Source organism: Neovison vison, chromosome 2 (assembly GCF_020171115.1).
Source record: "Neovison vison isolate M4711 chromosome 2, ASM_NN_V1, whole genome shotgun sequence".
NCBI lineage: Eukaryota > Metazoa > Chordata > Mammalia > Carnivora > Mustelidae > Neogale > Neogale vison.
This window is the reverse complement of record NC_058092.1, coordinates 55,875,356-55,892,657: the sequence shown is the minus strand read 5'-3', so window position 1 is coordinate 55,892,657 and position 17,302 is coordinate 55,875,356. Positions and strand designations below refer to the sequence as shown.

General features: G+C 41.8%; 1 protein-coding gene across 1 annotated transcript in view; it reads right to left on the bottom strand.

Annotated features, from left to right (window-relative positions):
* Positions 1 to 3,400: 3,400 nt before the first annotated feature.
* The window catches only part of IL12RB2 (interleukin 12 receptor subunit beta 2), a 66,056-nt gene continuing 52,154 nt past the window's right edge, over positions 3,401 to 17,302 (bottom strand). The window contains exons 13-16 of the mRNA XM_044238435.1: positions 15,052 to 15,189; positions 11,996 to 12,086; positions 9,075 to 9,174; positions 3,401 to 4,000 (exon numbers count right to left, since the gene is read on the bottom strand). Coding sequence (XP_044094370.1) covers positions 3,461 to 4,000; positions 9,075 to 9,174; positions 11,996 to 12,086; positions 15,052 to 15,189 — 869 coding nt within the window. The 3' untranslated portion in view covers positions 3,401 to 3,460. The remainder of the gene's footprint in view (positions 4,001 to 9,074; positions 9,175 to 11,995; positions 12,087 to 15,051; positions 15,190 to 17,302) is intronic.

Below are 17,302 nucleotides of genomic sequence, written 5' to 3'. Positions count from 1 at the left end.
TGGTGTAAGTGTTTGCAAAGCTTTAATTATACTTTATTATTAGTTTATTCTTATTTAGGCTATGATGTTAAGATCTGACGCCTTTCTATTGACAGCCAGTTGATTGAATTACTTATCTTTTATTAGTGGAAAGAGACCTTTCTGCTCTGTAATTATTCTAGAGAAGTGATTTTACTTTAGAGTTCACCTATCAGCCTTTCATAGGGTAGATAATATGAATGTCCAGGAGTCCTTCAGATCAGGAAGAGAAAAATGGGATTCCTTTGGAATGTTTGAGCTGCAATATTGGAACAGATCACAACTGTACCAGATGAAGGAAAAGAGGCTAATGGAGAAAAACCAAGAATCAACATAAGGGATTGACTAGAATAGAATGTGCCTAGCTTGGCATGTCTTTCACTGGCCTCAGGGCATTGGTGAGTTGCAGCTGTGGGCTATTAATGGAAGCTGAGAAATTAGGACAGAATGGAAGGGAAAAGTCAGTAAAGGGAAAGAACTAGATAACGCTAGTTAGACTTTATTGCCAAAAAAGAAGACAGGCCCAGGAAATAGGATCTCTGGCTTTGGGGAAAGAGGGTCCTTTTGAGGGGCAATTTAAGATAAGGATCTCTGTACAAGAATTAGTGGTGGAGACTCCCATGTATCCACTAAGAGTGAACTTGAACTCTATTTGTGGTATTTAGGTCTCAGAGAATAAGGAATTTGATGTGTTTCAAAGGAGCAGAGATTTCTGGGTTGGCTTTGGGATGTGTAGAAGGAGTGAGGATTGAAATCAAAGGTAATTTTCCTGAGTAATAAAAACTGAGCATATGAGTATTCATGAGCCTCATCTAGTCCTGGTTAAAGGAGGCAACCTGACTTGGTATTTTGACTGCATCTGCAGGATGAGGGGATTGTGAAAACTACTTGGCAAGGGCAGGACAATGGTTACCCATCCTCTACCGTTCATGAGAAGAGGGTATTTTATCTGGCAAAGTGAGCAGCTAAAGTTCAAAGAGATTTTAAGAGCTACTGCTACATGTATTATATAGCAATGTCAATGAACAGTAGGGTAAAATGTTGGGAGTGAAGAACAAATACAAACTCAGTTGTCCCAATAAAGAGGAAGCAGGCACAGCTAGACTGGCTTCTGGAACAGAAGGAACAAGTGATAACAGTGGCAGGTGATGATTCTTTTTATTGATGGCCTACTTTGAAACAGGCATGGTGCTGGGAAGGCAGATTACCATCGTTCCTGCCTTCATGTTATTTACAGTCCAGTAGAAGAAGTAAGTGGGCATCATGCTTAGGGAAGCAAAGAGGGGGTGAGACCTCTGCAGTCTTAGAAGGAGCCTTTAGGAATCAAGGAGGTCTGTCTTTTTTTAAATGACTTTAAAAAACTTTTTCTATTTTTACTTTTTAGGAAAACAAATGCATTATCACCCAAAGACAGGAAAAAGTCTCTAGGGGGCAATAAGAAGATTGGAGCTGGGTGTTGGGTCCAAGGGGGGAGGGGATGAATGTCTAAGATGGATATCAGGCAATCAAAATCAGAGATAAATAAAGCAGGTATTAGAAGAGGAGAAGTTTGCCCCCATTGTCAAGAGGGATAAGTTATCCAGCTTCTAAGGAGGTGGCCTTGTCTGTTACAACCCAGTTTAAACAGTCAAACATGGGGCACTAAATCCTGGGTATAGACAAGCCAACACTGAAGCTGCTGAGCTGGAAGAAACCATGTGTGAAGGTGTTTCTTAGCACCTAAATAGAGAATAGAGATGTAAGGAAGGAACTTAAGCTTTTCAAAGAAAGCCTGAGGAAACTAAGTATGTTTGGAGTGTCCGGGAGTATAGATAAAGAATTAAATATGAAAATGCATAGCAGATGTTCACGATTTCAATTTCTAAATCTCTGAGGGACATCTGGTAAAACCAACACTGTCTCAGTGCCCATGTTTGGGGTGGTGTCAGGGTAAGGAGTAGGCTCCAGGGCTTGGCAGGGATTTAAGAAGAAGGTTCTTGGACCTTTATTCCTATTTGGGAAGGGCACTAAGCATTTTGAAAGACTTCCCTACCAGCTTTGTAGAGGGGCCTATAGTGAAGGGACAGGGGCATGATGGAATAAGGGAGGGAGACAAATCAGGGCCACAGTTTTAAAGGAGTAAAACGTATCATGTTCCAAGTTTATGCTGAGAAAAAAGTATCTTACAGGCTCAACTTGAAGACCAGCTCAGTCTTCCTGAGGAAGGAAAAATAGGATGACTTGGGGGGAAAGGGATGACACAAGTGTAACCTTAGTAATTTGGGTCTTGGACCCTGAGACAGCCCTGATCCTGAAGGCAACAGCTGCTGCAGCAGAAGGAAGAGGAAACAAGGTGTCAGCCTTTGGCCCACTACTTTCCAAGACACTGGATTTCAGAGAGGGAAAGCTGTTAGCCCAGGGTCTTCACGGAAGGTTTATGGTAACTTTCCACCATAAAGCTGCTCTTGATTCACTGAAAGAAGGTGATGATGAAACAATAGGAAAAAGGTACATTTGTGTAGGCTTTCATGAGGACAGTCACGACCATCTTGGGGGGACTTTTATGTCCTTATCTGTAAAACAGGGTTGATCTGTTTTGAAAACTCCCTATAATGCTTACTGGTGTATCCGTCATTTTGATCTGTGCCCTCCAGTACAGTAGCCACTAGCGATGTGTGACTAATAACAGTCAAAATCCACTTCTCCCTCAGTTCTACTACACAAATTCCAAAGTGGCCAATAGCCAATGTGGTTCATATCTACTGCATCAACATTTCTACCTTAGGCCTATTGGATACTACTGACCTAGGTGTATGACCTGCTATGGAGTAGCTGCTTTATAAACTGCTGAGTGAACAGTCCCCTGCATTGTTAGTGATTGCTAGTAAGAGGCTTGGTTTCCACTCTACCCTTTCCCTTTCCCAACAAACAGAGCCAAGAAGTTGTAGGAAACCAGATTGGAGTCTAGGTGCACACAGTGTACAAGTGACCATTGGACAACATGGGTTTGAATTGTGTGGGTCTATTTAGGTGGATTTTCTTCAGTGAATATAGTATAGTACTATGAATATATTTTTCGTATGACTTTTGTAACATTTTCTCTAGCTTTATTGTAGAATACAGTATATAATACATACACAAAATAGGTTATCAATAAGAGTGGTCATCAGGCCAACAGTTATCTTTCTGGGGAGTCAAAAAAATATGCTGGTTTAAGCTTGTGCCCCTAACCCTCACATTGTTCAAGGATTACCCATAATCCCAAGGCCCTCTAGAGAAGGCAAGATGTGTATCTGGGTTAAGGCCCATTCTCAGTTCCCAAGATTGATCCTGAGCTGCTTGTCTGCCCTCTAGTTGCAAACCTGATGGTAGCACCCTAGAGGTGTTGGCCACTGGAGTAGAAGTCTGGGGAGGTGGGACACATTCAGGGTTGGGGACACATTGACTGTCCAAACTTCACCACTTACAGCATGAGGGAGTTGCATCCCATCTTTAACCGATCCAGAGTCAGCTTCTTGTCGCAAGAGAAGGTGAGTGGGTGAAGGGAACTTGAAGGGAAAATGGAAAGAGAGATGTGTTGAGGTTCTAGTTCTTCCATAGGGTCAGTTATAGGAACCTCATGTGAAGGGAGATACTCTATATTGGAGGGTAAGTATCCCTCATGGGTGGGAAGGTAGTCCACTGGGAGAACTGTCAAGGGGTTCGCTAGGTGTCCTGGCTTTGAGTCAGAGCCCCTGCCCCCCAGCATCTTGTACAGATCCACTAGTTGTCCTGTCTCTGCTATGAGAGCTTTTGAAGGTGGTAGGCTTGAAGCACTGTACTGTGTGTCTTCCTCAGAGGTATAGTGACCTTGGACTCCTTGCCCCTTGTCTGGCCAGTTGGGGTGATAGGGATGTCTGAAGAGTGGGGTTACTTGATGAAGGACTTCAGTGATGATCAGGGTCTCAGGTTCTTCAGGATTGGGCGGGTCTGTCAGGAGTCTGTCCAAGGGCAGCTGCTGCTTCTGAGAAAGGGGAGGGAGAGACTGATACAGCTATGTTATGTAAGTAGCCCTTGGCAACCGACTTTTCCAGGGTTATGAAAGGCCTCACAGCCTGCACTGCCTAGTTGGCTCAAGGTGGGACTCTGTGGGCCCTTGACTTTGTGACAGGAGTGAAGCAGTTAACATCATCAGGGAGCAAGATGAGAGCCATGGCTCTTTAAGACCCCCAGCCAGTGAGTAACTTACTATGCAGCTCAACCCTCAACCAGACTGTTTCTGATGAGTCCAACTGCACTAGCTGTTTCTCTAGGATAGAGGGCATAGTAGGTGCAAAGCGAAGCCTGGGCTTGCTCCTGTCTGGGGGAGGAGCCAGGAAAGACTTTAAAAAGTTACACTGGAGCTGAATCTTGAGAAAGTTAACTTTTCAAGTAGGGATGTAATGGGCCAGGAGGACTGGTTTGTTCTGGAATCTGCTAGTTCTTTTGCCAGGCAAACAGGCTTTTGGAAATTTGAGGTCACATTATGAAGAGATTTTTTTTTTTTTTTTTTTTAAGGGATGCTAATGACTTCAGGCTTTGCTGAAAGGTTCAGGGTAAACTGGAATCTGGATTTCCTTGGAAAAACTGTTCATTCTTTTTCCCCCTATGGCTGATTTTGTTTGCTACTTCTCTGCCTTCTCTTTGTCAATATCACATCAGTTACTGACTCTTCAATATCCTAATTCTTTCCCAATTTACTGCAGATTCCCGCGTCCAAGTGCAAGCACTTTGTTAACATTTCTCTTTCCATGCTTTAGTGGGCTCTACCTGCCCCTCAGAACTATCTTTCCCACTGACTGCTTGATCTTTCTAAAACAGACTTCCAAAGCCTTCATCAACTCAGACTTAATCTGCAGTGAAGCTTTTAGCCTTTAGTTAGTCAGGTGCCTGCACCTTCCTCTCCCTCCCCATGTCTACATTCAGAAACTACTTAAGGCACACCATCCTGTTTGTTTTTTTTAAACACATTTTTTGCAGTGCCACCACCACACTGCTAGCCTCCACCCTGCTTTTGTTTGCTGCACCATTTCCTGCTTGATGCCCTTCCTCTCTCATGAAGACCCTCCTGATTGTTTCTGCCACTGGACTCCAACAACAGCAAAGAAACCACCATCAGGTTCTTGGCACATGGTATTTTATACGATTGCTTTGTTGTTGTTGTTGGTTTTTGTTTTTTTTTTTTTTTTTTGCATGCCCATATACCATCTATAAACAAGGATCATTCATGCCTTAATAGAGGAGTAGGATGACAAAAAAATAGCCTTGGTACAGTGGTACTCTACAGGATGGGCAAATTCCTTCAACTCTCTGGCCTTTGGTTCCCTTATCTGTCAAATGCCAAGTTGTGTAAGAGTGTTTAGGTCTGGATTGGCCTCTGATGTCCCCTTCTTTCCTCGAGCGTGGCAAGCATCCAACAAGTGAATGATGGTGCTGCCTCAGGACACACTTCCACAAAGGACACTGACAAGCTAGAGGGTAAGTGTGTGTTTCTTTCTTGGGAGTGTGCTTTTTTCTGATCATCACCCAAACTGGCTGTGGCAGAATGGTCTGGCTTGGTAGATGGCCTTTAGCCATCTACAGAGCTAAAAAAGCACTGTAACCCAGATGTGGGAGAGACTATACAGAATGCGGAAATGGTTTGTTTCTTTTGTAAGGTGAGGCATTTGCTATGCCTTCTTGAAAGCTTTGACACTATTGATAGGGCCTGCTCCTCAGAGCTTGTACAAAGCAGACCCTCCAGCTAACCAGGCCTGGGGCAAGGCCTCTGGGACCACTATTAGCTCAGGTACCTTATGGACACTGTTTAGTTTCTACAAGTTCAAAATGGAGAACATCCCTGCGATCGTCTTTATGGTTTGGCTTTTTCTCTAGAGCTTGGAGACATGTTACATTTTAGCCACATCTTAAAAAGTGGTAAGGGGGAATCTAAGGCCTGGGAACTCAAAGAATTCTGAGAGTTTTGTTAGAGGTGAAAGACATAATACTGTGTTTCTAATGTTTGCCTCAGCCTATTGCCAGGAGAACAGTTTGGGTCTTTAAAAACAGTCCACCTACTTTAGAGGTCAAGTGACATGGAGTTCTGAGGCTACTACCTCAAGGCCATCATAACAGGTGCCATGTTTAAGCAAAATTTTATTTTTTAATTTACCAGTTATTTTTTCAAAAGATACATATGCACATAGTTTTGTAAATAAATTTTAAAGATTTTAAAGTCTGAAGAGACTTCGTAATGAAAATTAAGTGACCCTCTTACCTCCAACCTGCTACCCAAAGGCAACCAATATTAGTTTCAGATGCAGGCTTCCAGAAATATCCTGTACACATGCTGCAATTGTGTATGTGTATAAAATCCCTCCTTTTTATACAAATGAGAACCCATTTTAGACAACTGTTACAAACTTTTTTTTCACTTTCAAATATCTTAGGGATTTTTAGACATGTAGATCTCTCTTTTTTTTAGTAGTTGCTTAAATACTTTTGTATGGATGTACCCACATTTAATCTGCTCCCCTGGTGGCAGGCTATATTATGCCCAATTTTTTGGCTTCTGTTTACAGTGCTACAATGAACAATATATAAACTACAACCTTGGACACATGGATGGCAATTTCTATGAGCTTTTCTCTGTGCTACTGTCTTTAACCCTTTGTGTGTCTTTCCCAGCATTTCTTCTAGGTTTTTACAGTCTTCATGGGCCCTACATGCCTGTTTCTCCTCATGCCCAAACAGAGGCAAACAGAGACCATGATGCCAAAGCTGTAATTTTGGGAGCCAGGCGTCCGGGACTGACCCAGAGATGCTTCCCACCATGCTATTTCAGGCTCTTAGGATGTGGGACTGTGGAATCTCAGCAATGGAAGAGAGAGATCTTAAAGCTCAGCTGATGGAGCTTCTACTTGGATCCTCTCTGACACCGACAGTGGCATCCTTATCGAATGCATGCCCATAGGTCATCACAAGACTGCCACCAAGTGAGAGCCCAGTGCGTGAACACCTGTTCAGTTAGTCTGTTCAGCTCAGAGGTGTTGACTCCTAGAAACCCTATGCACCCTATGCTTAAAGGAGATCTTTTAGAGTATGTAATATAATGGCAGGTAGCACATCCTACTTGTATATGAATCCAGGATCCACCATTTACTAGCCAACTAGTGTTGGGCAAGTTACTTAGTCTTCTGTGCCTCAATTTTCTCATCTGAGAAGTGAGGATAAAAATAATACAACCTCAAAAAAAAAAAAAAAAACTAATACAACCTCATAAAGCTGTTGTATGGATTAGATTTTAATGCATGAAAGAGGTCTTTAAAGTACCTGGCATAGAAAAGCTATATGGCTATATATATATATATATATATATATATATATATATGCGTTATTTTTTCATGCTTGGCTTTATTGCACTTTGCAGATACTGTGGTTTTTTTTTGCAAAATGAAGTTTTGTGGTAACCCTGCTTCAAAAAGGTCAGCTGGCATCATGTTTCTAACAGCATTTGTTCACTTTGTGTCTCTGCATCACGTTTTTATAATTCTTGGAACATTTCAAACTCATTATTATATTTGTTATGGCTATTTATGATCAGTGATTATGACTTCCAGAAAGCTCAAATGAGGATTAGTTTTTTTTAGTAATAAAGTATTTTTTAAATTAAGGTATGTATATTGTGTTTTTAGACAATGCACTGAACACTTAATAGGCTGCAGTATAGGATAAATAATAACTTTTATGAGAAACCTAAAAATTCATTTGACTTTATTGCAATATTCACTTTATTGAAGTGGTTCAAAATAAAGCAATAAATCAGAGGTATGCCTGAATATATGTATATGTAAACATATGAATATATTATTTAATAATACAATTATATACTGTATTATATGTAATACAGTATGTATATGACATATATATAATTAAATATATGTCTACCTATATAAAAGCTACTGTTGTTATTATTGTTCTTGCTATTGAAACTTAACAGGGACAAAATTCCTCAATAGTGAAAGATGTCAGGTGTGAGTCTTCCTGGGAAGAACCACCTTTGCCTTGTATGATCCATGTGCCTTACGTGACATCTTCATCCTCATAACAGTTTACATGGGAGATACTGTCAATTCCTGTTTTACAGAGGATGAAACTAGGGCTCAGATCATCAGGACAGTTGCCCAAGCACAATCCACCATAATAAGTGGCAAAGGTGGGGTTTGCACCCAAACTTTATTTCAAAGGCACTAACAGCAGTGACTTCAGTTCTCATTGAGGCAGACATGGCTGAAACCTGCTCTCTCCCTGAGCAACAGCTGGTACCACTGGCTTCTGGCTTGAGGAAGGGTGTGGATGAGAGAATGCGCTGTGTAACTGAGAAGAATCTTGGAGGAGAATGGTTATGAGATGCAAGGAAGAGTGTGGGCTGCCAGGGTCCTGGGCAAGAATGCTGGCATACCGCCTTCCTCCTCTTTGCTTCCCTGAAATGCACAGTCTTGCTCCATGTTCAGATGCCTCCAACTCCTAGAACCCCCACCCAAGATGGCCATCTTGCCCACAGTGAGCTATTCTTACCTCCTTGGGCCGTGTGGCAGTGCCCTTCTCATCCCTTTAGTCTCCGCTCTCCTATCTACCAGCCGAGCAACCTCTCCTTCTATAAAACCTTTTCCTTACACAATGGAATGACTTACTGGCTTCCTGCCAACACCAAAATAGTCTGAGCTCTATTTATCTGTTCTATGCTCAGGACAGGAAATGTCACGGTAAAGCTCCAATTCTCTTGAATTTGGATGAGTCAGGCTAGTGCTCAGCAAAAGGCAAAAACACTTGCTTTTTAATTTTTTTTGAAGTAGTTGAGGTGAGGAGGGGAACATAAGGCAGAGAGAGGAATGAAAAGCTATAGATCTTTTAGTCTTTTGGTCATAAGCTTCGAAAATTCCTGTGTATGGGAGTGTGACTCAGTAACCTAGCACAGGGGGTTCTACCTATCCATAGGAACTAAGCACTTGGTAACTAAGAGCGGGAAGATTACATCACTGGAATCCCATCAACTCACCAGTAAGCCTTTATAACCTTACCTCCACGATGGGGTATTTCTTGGCCCAGGTGCTGTTCGCTGGGTCTGGAATTTCTTTACTACACCACTGAGGTCTGAGGGCCAAAAGGAGAACAGATACCCTATCGATAAAACAATGACATCTGGTTAAGTGTGCCCACAGTGGCGTGACAGCACTGGTGCACTGATTTCATTGTAGAGGTAGTTCAGTATGGGGGTATGCAAATGAATACAATAAAGCCCTGAAGGAGAAAGATGATGCATCATTCAAGGCTAGACTAGTTTTCTCTGGTTTGGATAGAGTCATGATGCAGCCATTTGGGGTTTGCTAAATAAACAATGAAACTTTTACTCAATGTAATGTTTAGCTGTCACTCTCCAGCCGTGCATTCATTTCACAGTGACTAAACCCCTAATGTGTGATGAGCACATGCCACATAATGGAGATGGAATAGCAAGCAAGAAGACATGGCTCCTATCCGTGGGGAGCTTATTATTTAGGTTAGAATGTTTATAAAGTGTTCATGATAACAGGTAAACTATTATGATAAAAGTAAAAAACAACAAACCCTTAAAGAACAAAGCAGGATACAAATGGCATAAGTAGTTTGAACATAACCAATTTTTTTTTAAATGCCCAGAAAAAAAAGCCAGAGAGAAATAATCCAAACTGTTAACAGTAGTTGTATTTGATAATCAGAAGAAATATGGGTCTTTTTTTTTTTTCTTTCGATCATTTCTGGGTTTTTGAAAAAAAATTTTTTTAAAGATTTTATTTATTGATTTGACAGACAGATCACAAGCAGGCAGAGAAGCAGGCAGAGAGTGAGAGAGAGAGAGAGGAGGAAGCAGACTCCCTGCTGAGCAGAGAGCCTGATGTGGGGCTCTATCCCAGGACCCTGAGATCATGACCTGAGCCTAAGACAGAGGCTTAACCCACTGAGCCACCCAGGTGCCCCATTTTTGAATATATTTTAAAATGTGTTCATATTACTTTTGTGACATGGAAGGAAAAGATTCCTTAAACTGTTTCTTATAAATGCATGTGACTTAAACGTTTTATTTTTTAAAATTTGAAACTAATACGAAACATTTTTGAAAAATTGGCTTTAATAATCTTTGATGTTTAATAAGAGTAGAAAGCTTCCAGGATGTTTAGTCCTTTGAAGCAAGAGATGTGCCCCTGTGACAGTTTTTCTTCAAACAAATGTGAGCAGATCATGCAGATGAGGACAGTGCCCAAGGGATTGGGGGCCAATAAAAACCCGGAAGGAAATGGGATCCCTAATGATTGTGTGGAGCACAGCTGCCAACCAACCTGGATGACTCACGTCAGGACTACTCTGTGGGAGAGCAATAAACTATTTTATTAAAGCCACCGATCTGGGGATTTTTTTTTTTTTTTAAACAAAAAAGCCTTCACCCTAACTGATATTTCCCTGAAGAAGATGAATGTGATCCTCTTTGACTCTATTCGAATTAAACTTTTTCAAAGTCTACCTAAAGAGAACTCTGCTTTGAAGTATCTATCACACATGGGAGCTTCAATAAATGCAAAGCTTTTCAGTCAAGTTCAATGGCTAGTAGAATGACTTTGAGCTTGTATTATTTTGACCTCTTCTTACTTTATACATTTGGAAAAAACTCTGTATCGAATAACTCATTAAAAAATTCTCTTTACAAAATCATATCTGTTTAAAGAAATGTAGAAAATAGTTAAACAGGACTACAATCACCTGTTATTCTATCCTCTGATAGAACCACCATTAACATTTTGGTGCATATCTCTGAGATAGAGAGTATTAATCACTTCCTAATACTCGACCTTCTTCCTTAGGTAGAGGACCCTGATATACTGGGATGACAATGAGCCTAGATGTAAGACAACAGTTTTAAGTTTCCCTTACCCTACCACATTCTGGCCAATGTGGTGTAACCAAAAGTGTCCTAACTTTTTCATGTAAAGGCTCCTGAACAGGGATATGTGGGTGCTTTCCCTCCTTCTGCCTGTAGTTGAAGAATGCAGGCATGACGACTACAGTTCCTGCAGTCATTGGACCATGAAGTGAGCCAAGGGATGAAAGCCAAGAGAGGATAGTGGCACAAAATGACAGAAAGAGCCTAGATCCCTAATGACTACATTGCTACTATACCAGTCCTCAACCTAAGTTTACATCGTTAACTTGGGTGAGAAACTCAGCTAGTTTAAGTCCTATAATTGGCTTTTTATGTTCCATAGAACCAAATTTAATGCTAGCTGATCTATCTTGCATATAGGTGTGTGTGTGTGTGTGTGTGTACTTTTTAAAAAGTGAAAGTATGTAATTCTTTACAACCTTTTTAACATGTAATATTGCAAATGTTAACCATTTAATTTTCTTCTACCTCTTTAATGGATATAATATGCCATACAGCATGAGATACAATTTGATGTAGGAAACCAGTCCCATATCACTGGGCATTTAGGTTGTTTCAAATTGTTCTCCCTTAATGAAAAATAATTCGGTGAACATATTTGCCACTAAATATATGCATATACTTACGAAACACTTGTAATAAGTTTCTTCTTACAAATTGCTAGGTCATAGGTATGTTTTAATTTTTTTTAAAGATTTTATTTATTGACAGCCCAAGCAGGGGAAGCGGCAGGCAGAGGGAGAAGCAGGCTTCCTACAGAGCAGGGAGCATGATGTGGGGCTCGATTCCAGGACCCTGGGTTCATGACCTGAGCTGACGGCAGATGCTTAACTGACTGGGCTACCCAGGTGCCCCAGTATCTTTCAATTTTTTTAAATTAATATACACTGTTGTCCAAGAAAGTAGAATAAATTTAATCTGCTACCAGAAATGTTTGAGAAAACCCATTTCTCTGACCCATAGTGGCAACAGCTATTATCATTAAAAAAGTAAATTTACTGAAATTTGAAAATGTAACCAACTCACTTTTGTCGGAAGTAACGCATTGAGAAAATGCTCACTATGACGACAGCAACACAAATGCTTGGTGCCACAAACAGACTCCAATTGGCTTTACCTGAAAAGTTAGCAAACCCTGTGACTTAGTTATCTGCAATGAACATGTAAAAAGACATTTTCGTGAGCCCTCTGGCACCTACCCACCTACCCACCTACTGGATAGCCAGGCTCAAGAACAAGGTCAACTTGGTTTTGTTCCTTCAGTTGGGTAAAAGGGGCCTATGGTTCTAAGGAAGGGGCTCCAGCCCTACAAGGGCTCCTTCCTCTAACAGGGGCAGAAGGAGAAGGGGGTGTGGTATACAAAGCATTGGCTGTGAACAGGGAGGCCCGAATTCTAGTCCTGACTTTGCCACTGACAGCTGTGTGATCAGTGGACTTCAGATTCTTGATCTATAAAGGTTGAATGATGACGTCTACCTTACAGGTTGCTGTGAAGATTAGAGATGGTGCATATGAAGCACATGGCAATGTATCTGAATATAAGCAGCCCTTGAGAAATGTTATGACCTATTTCACCAAGCCATTGGAAAAGCTTTCTGTTTTTTTTTTGTTTGTTTGTTTTAAGATTTTATTGAGAGATCACAAGTAGGCAGAGAGGCAGGCAGAGAGATGGGGGGGAGGCAGGCTCCCTGCTGAGCAGAGAGCCCTATGCAGGGCTTGATTCTAGGACCCTGAGACCATGACCTGAGCCGAAGGCAGAAGTTTAACCCACTGAGCCACCTAGGCGCCCCAAGGGAAAGCCTTCTGTTTTAGTAGGGTCTTTGAAATTGTTCTGATTCCTTGCTATGACTATGCAGTTTGCAATGTGTTAGGATTCTTCATTAATTCATCCAGTTAATGAGTATTAACACATTAGGCCCTCTTGGGTGCTGGGATGCACAGATGACTAGGACATCGGCTCTGCTGTCTTAAGTCATGAATCTAGTCCAGGAGACATGTGTAAACATGTAAATAAACCATGATGCCATGGGGTATACATAAAGATGTACAAGGCAGTGTAGCAGGGATCAGCATGGGAAATGACATCAAGGGGAGCCCAGGGTGTTCTCCCAAAGACACGATGTGAAAAGTGAAAGATCTGAAGGATGGAGCCAGCAAAGCAGACAAGTTAGGGAGGCAGACTAGACACAATTAGGCAAAGGCATGTAAAGAGCAAACAGAGTGGCACTTTCCGGCAACTACAGGTAGTCTGGTCTTGCTTTCAAGTATAAGTGATGAGCGTATGGCAGAGGATGAAGCTACACAGGTGAACAGGAGCAGATCGTGCTGGGCTTGGGGAGGGAGCAGTTTGAATTTCGGCTTAAAGGGCCTTGGGGAACCACAGGAAGTGGAATGTCAGCATGGAGCAGGGTGTCTTGTAGAAAGATTCTTCTGTTCCACAGCAGGGCAGGTAGAGGTGGGGACCTGGGGGAGAGAGGGTGAGCAAGGAGGGATGAGAAGCCACAGCCCTGCCAGCCCCCATGAGAGGTGTGTCACGGGGCTGAAGGGGGCGGGGGGAAGTTGATGCAGGCAGCTTTGCTACTCCCACCACTCAATCAGCACGATCTGACATTTCCTTAGCATCTGCCGTCCTTCCTGGGCAGATGGGACAAGTCTGGAGTACCACAAGTAGAAAGATGCTGAGTCGTTAATCCAATTAATCCCTCACAAGTTAGCTTCCATGGGAGTACTAGGAGATGGGCTTTGTCAGCTTTCCCAGTGGAGAAGTACCTGGCATAGAACAACAAAGTCCCGAATGATCAACCTAATACCCCATGTTGCAAAGCAAAAGAACAGCTTGTTTCATGCTTGGAGCAGATGCAGACAGGTGCTGCCTGAGAGAACAGCACAACTTAGCCCGCAGAGGGAAGCCCATGCTAGCTAGGTCACTTATTTATGTACTCCAATTTAACTGAAGTCACTAAAATCTAAGTTTGAACTGTAGTTCTACCATTTGCCACTTATATGACTTTGGGTAATTTTCTGTACCTTCTTGGCCTTATAAAAAGGCATCCTCATTCCATATTTCTTTATTCATTTTGAATAGAGTGCCTCCTGGTACTGTAGCCAGGTACAATCATGTAAAGCAGACACTTCATGTGGCTGTGGTCAGGATTAAATGAGTAAAAGTATGTGTTACACAGACTGAATTGTGTCCTCCCACCCCCAAAATCCTATGTTGAAGTTCTAACCTCCAGTACCTCAGAAAGTGACCGTATTTGGAAATGGGATCACTGCAGATGTAATCAGTTAAGATAAGGTCAGACTGGAGTAGGGTGGCCCTAATCCAGTATGATCAGTGTCCTTTTAAAAAAAGGAAATTTGAACAAAGACACACACAAGGAGAATTCCATGTGAAGATGAAGACAACGGTTTATAAGCCAAGGAACATCAAAGACTGCCACTCAACTTGGAGGGGAGAAGCAGGGAGCTGATTCTCTCATAGCCCTCAGAAGAAACAACTCCGCCGACACCTTGAACTCAAGACTTCCACAAGTGTGAGAAAATAAATTACTATTGTTTAAGCCACTCAGTTTGTGGCCCTTTGTTACAAGAGCCCTAGCAAAATAACCACAGTATGCAAAGTACTTAACACAATGACTGCTGCATAGTAACTATCTGATATGAAGTAGCTGCTATTACTGAGATTATTCTCATTGGGCACTGGAACAGTTATTTAGTGAACAAGTACCATACTAGACCTTGAAGATAAACAGATACCAGTTCCTGCCTATTGGATTCAGAGTTTTGAATAGGGGTCAAATGTAGTGCATTATGAAGGAATTATGTTGATGCATTTGGGAGGGTTTCCTGGAGGAGGAAACATTTAGACTGAGTTTTGAAAGGTAAGTAGGTACTATCTCCAAGCAAACCATGAAGTGATAGGGTACTCCATTTAAAGGAAACAGCAAGTGGAAAGGTGTAGCAGCAAGAAGGTAACTGATGAATGAGAGAAACTGATCATTTCTATGCCAGACATAGTGGGAGTGTATGCCCACGTAGGGTTCCAGGGTGGACACACCATCTTTGAAGTTATTTCTTACCTTGCAGACAAAACTCCCTCTCGTTTCCTGGGGGGCTTTCCCCAGCAGCTGTCAGAGCTGTCATCCACAGGACATATGTCACTCTGGGCTGCAGGTTGTCTATTGAATGTGAATTGGGGGATACCCTGTAGGGAATTTCTGAAAGAAGGATAAAGATAAAAGAAGAAAGGCACGTATTAAAGGAAATATTTGAATGTGAGCTTTTACTTATTTTTATTGTTGTTGTTAAAGCTTTATTTAATTTGAAAGAGAAAAGCACATTGCTGTTTTACAAGTACTAATTCATTAGTACTTAGTACTTTGATAGGCTCTAGACACTGTCATTTATGGTGGTCCTACTTCACAGCATACCAAAATAATTAAATATATTTTCTGTGATAAAATCTTTTGAAAGAACTTTTATCACTCTGCCTTTTTTTTTTTTTTTTAAGATTTTATTTGAAAGACTGAGCTTGTGCATGCGCAAAAGCAAGAGTCAGAAGCGGCAGAGGGAGAGGGAGAAGCATACTCCTCGCTGAGCACGGAGGCCCAGGCAGGATTCCATCCCCGAGGATCATGACGTGAGCCAAAAACAGACACTTAACCGACTGAGCCATCCAGGCGCCCCTATCATTCTGCTTCTGAAATTATTTAGCTGTAGTAACTCCTTTTATTTCCCATGACTATAATGTTTCCAACGTTTTAAGATATCTTTGAAAATTTGGGGGGAGGAAATTAAATACACAAATTGTTTTCAATAGAATTTTTAAGCAAGCTAAGTTTGGCAGTTAATAGACAGTTAAGTAACATTAATTTTTGTTTTCTGCTTTTTTTGGTAGATCCTGGATACTGGTCTTAATGGGTTTAATATAATGATGTGCTTTAATTTGACATAAAACCTAAAAGTGGGAGCAATGGTACTTAAATTAGATTTACTTGGTGGTTTAAGCCTAGATTATTGGTCCCTTTTGCTCTCAACACTCCTACAGAGTCTCAGCAAGGAAGATGTTGTGTTTTTTGGGCAATGCACGGATGTTGTTTTTCTCCTCCTGTAGTACAATCTTCTGTAGGCAATCTTCTCCAGTGATCTTCCAGGTGTGGGTTTTGGAGTGGCTTCTCAAAAGCTGGGGATATGGGAGCAGGGGGACTAAAAGATCAAGGGCAGAACTTTGGCAGGGGTAGCCTCCTGGCTCATTCAGCAGATGCATCTGTGCTGGTGATCAAAGTGGAAACTAGAACCCAGCACTTTGAGCCTCAACATCAGTTACCAGGTCACAAACCCCAGGGTAGGTCAGACAACACTCCTGTTTGCTAAATTTATTTCAATAGTCACAAATATTTATTGAGCTTGTGCTCTTGACAAGTCACCACATATACAAAGGCACAGAATCTTCCTCAAAGTGTTCACCATCTAGTGGGGAAAACAGACCTCTTGTATTCCCACACCTGTGTTTACTATGGGTAACCAGCAAGAAGGAGTCCTGTAATATCATGGTCACTTCACCCAAAGGGGGTGAGGCCTGAGCAGATTACATAACAGCTGTGACTATCAGAGCACTCTCTATATTCAACATCCTGTTGAGAAAAAAGTACCATGTAGAAAATTGCAAGCCAACTCTAACCTGATGAAATTGTTTGCACAGACTTAACCAGTCTGATTGAACTCAAAAAATCTCTTTCCTTATTCCTAAGGCAGGGGATTAAAAAATTAATTTTGGAGAGACCTTCTGCTCATCTTGCCATAGCAAAGCATCAGGGAGCCTCCGAGTCAGCTGTCTAACTGCGTGAAGGCATCTCCAGCTCTGAGAGTGAAATGAGACCTCAAAACAGAAGGGAAGGGATTTGAATGGTTTGCTGGTCAAAGAATGGTCAAAGAAGTTGACATGCAAACACACATACACACACACACACACACATGCACGTGCGCGCGCCCGCACATATTTGAAGAACAAAAATCGTAACTCTGTGGAGGGAGCAGTGAGGTGGTTGATGGAGCCAGCAGTTTGGCAAAAGAATTTGTGTTGAGTAATGGGAGAAAGAAGTCATGCCAGAAATACTGGTTCTGCTGCCTGGTCCAGACTGTGATCTCCGGCAGAGATAAAGAGGGGCATTCAATCCAGAGGGGTCTGAAATTTTAGGCTCCGGTCATGAAATGAGGAGGCACCAGTTTAGGAAGATGGGATAGTTACCAATCTTTTGAAAGGCTGCAGCTAGGAAGGTCAAGTACTACCAGACAAAACTTAGCTGCAGTTACCGCAAACTAGTTCTAACC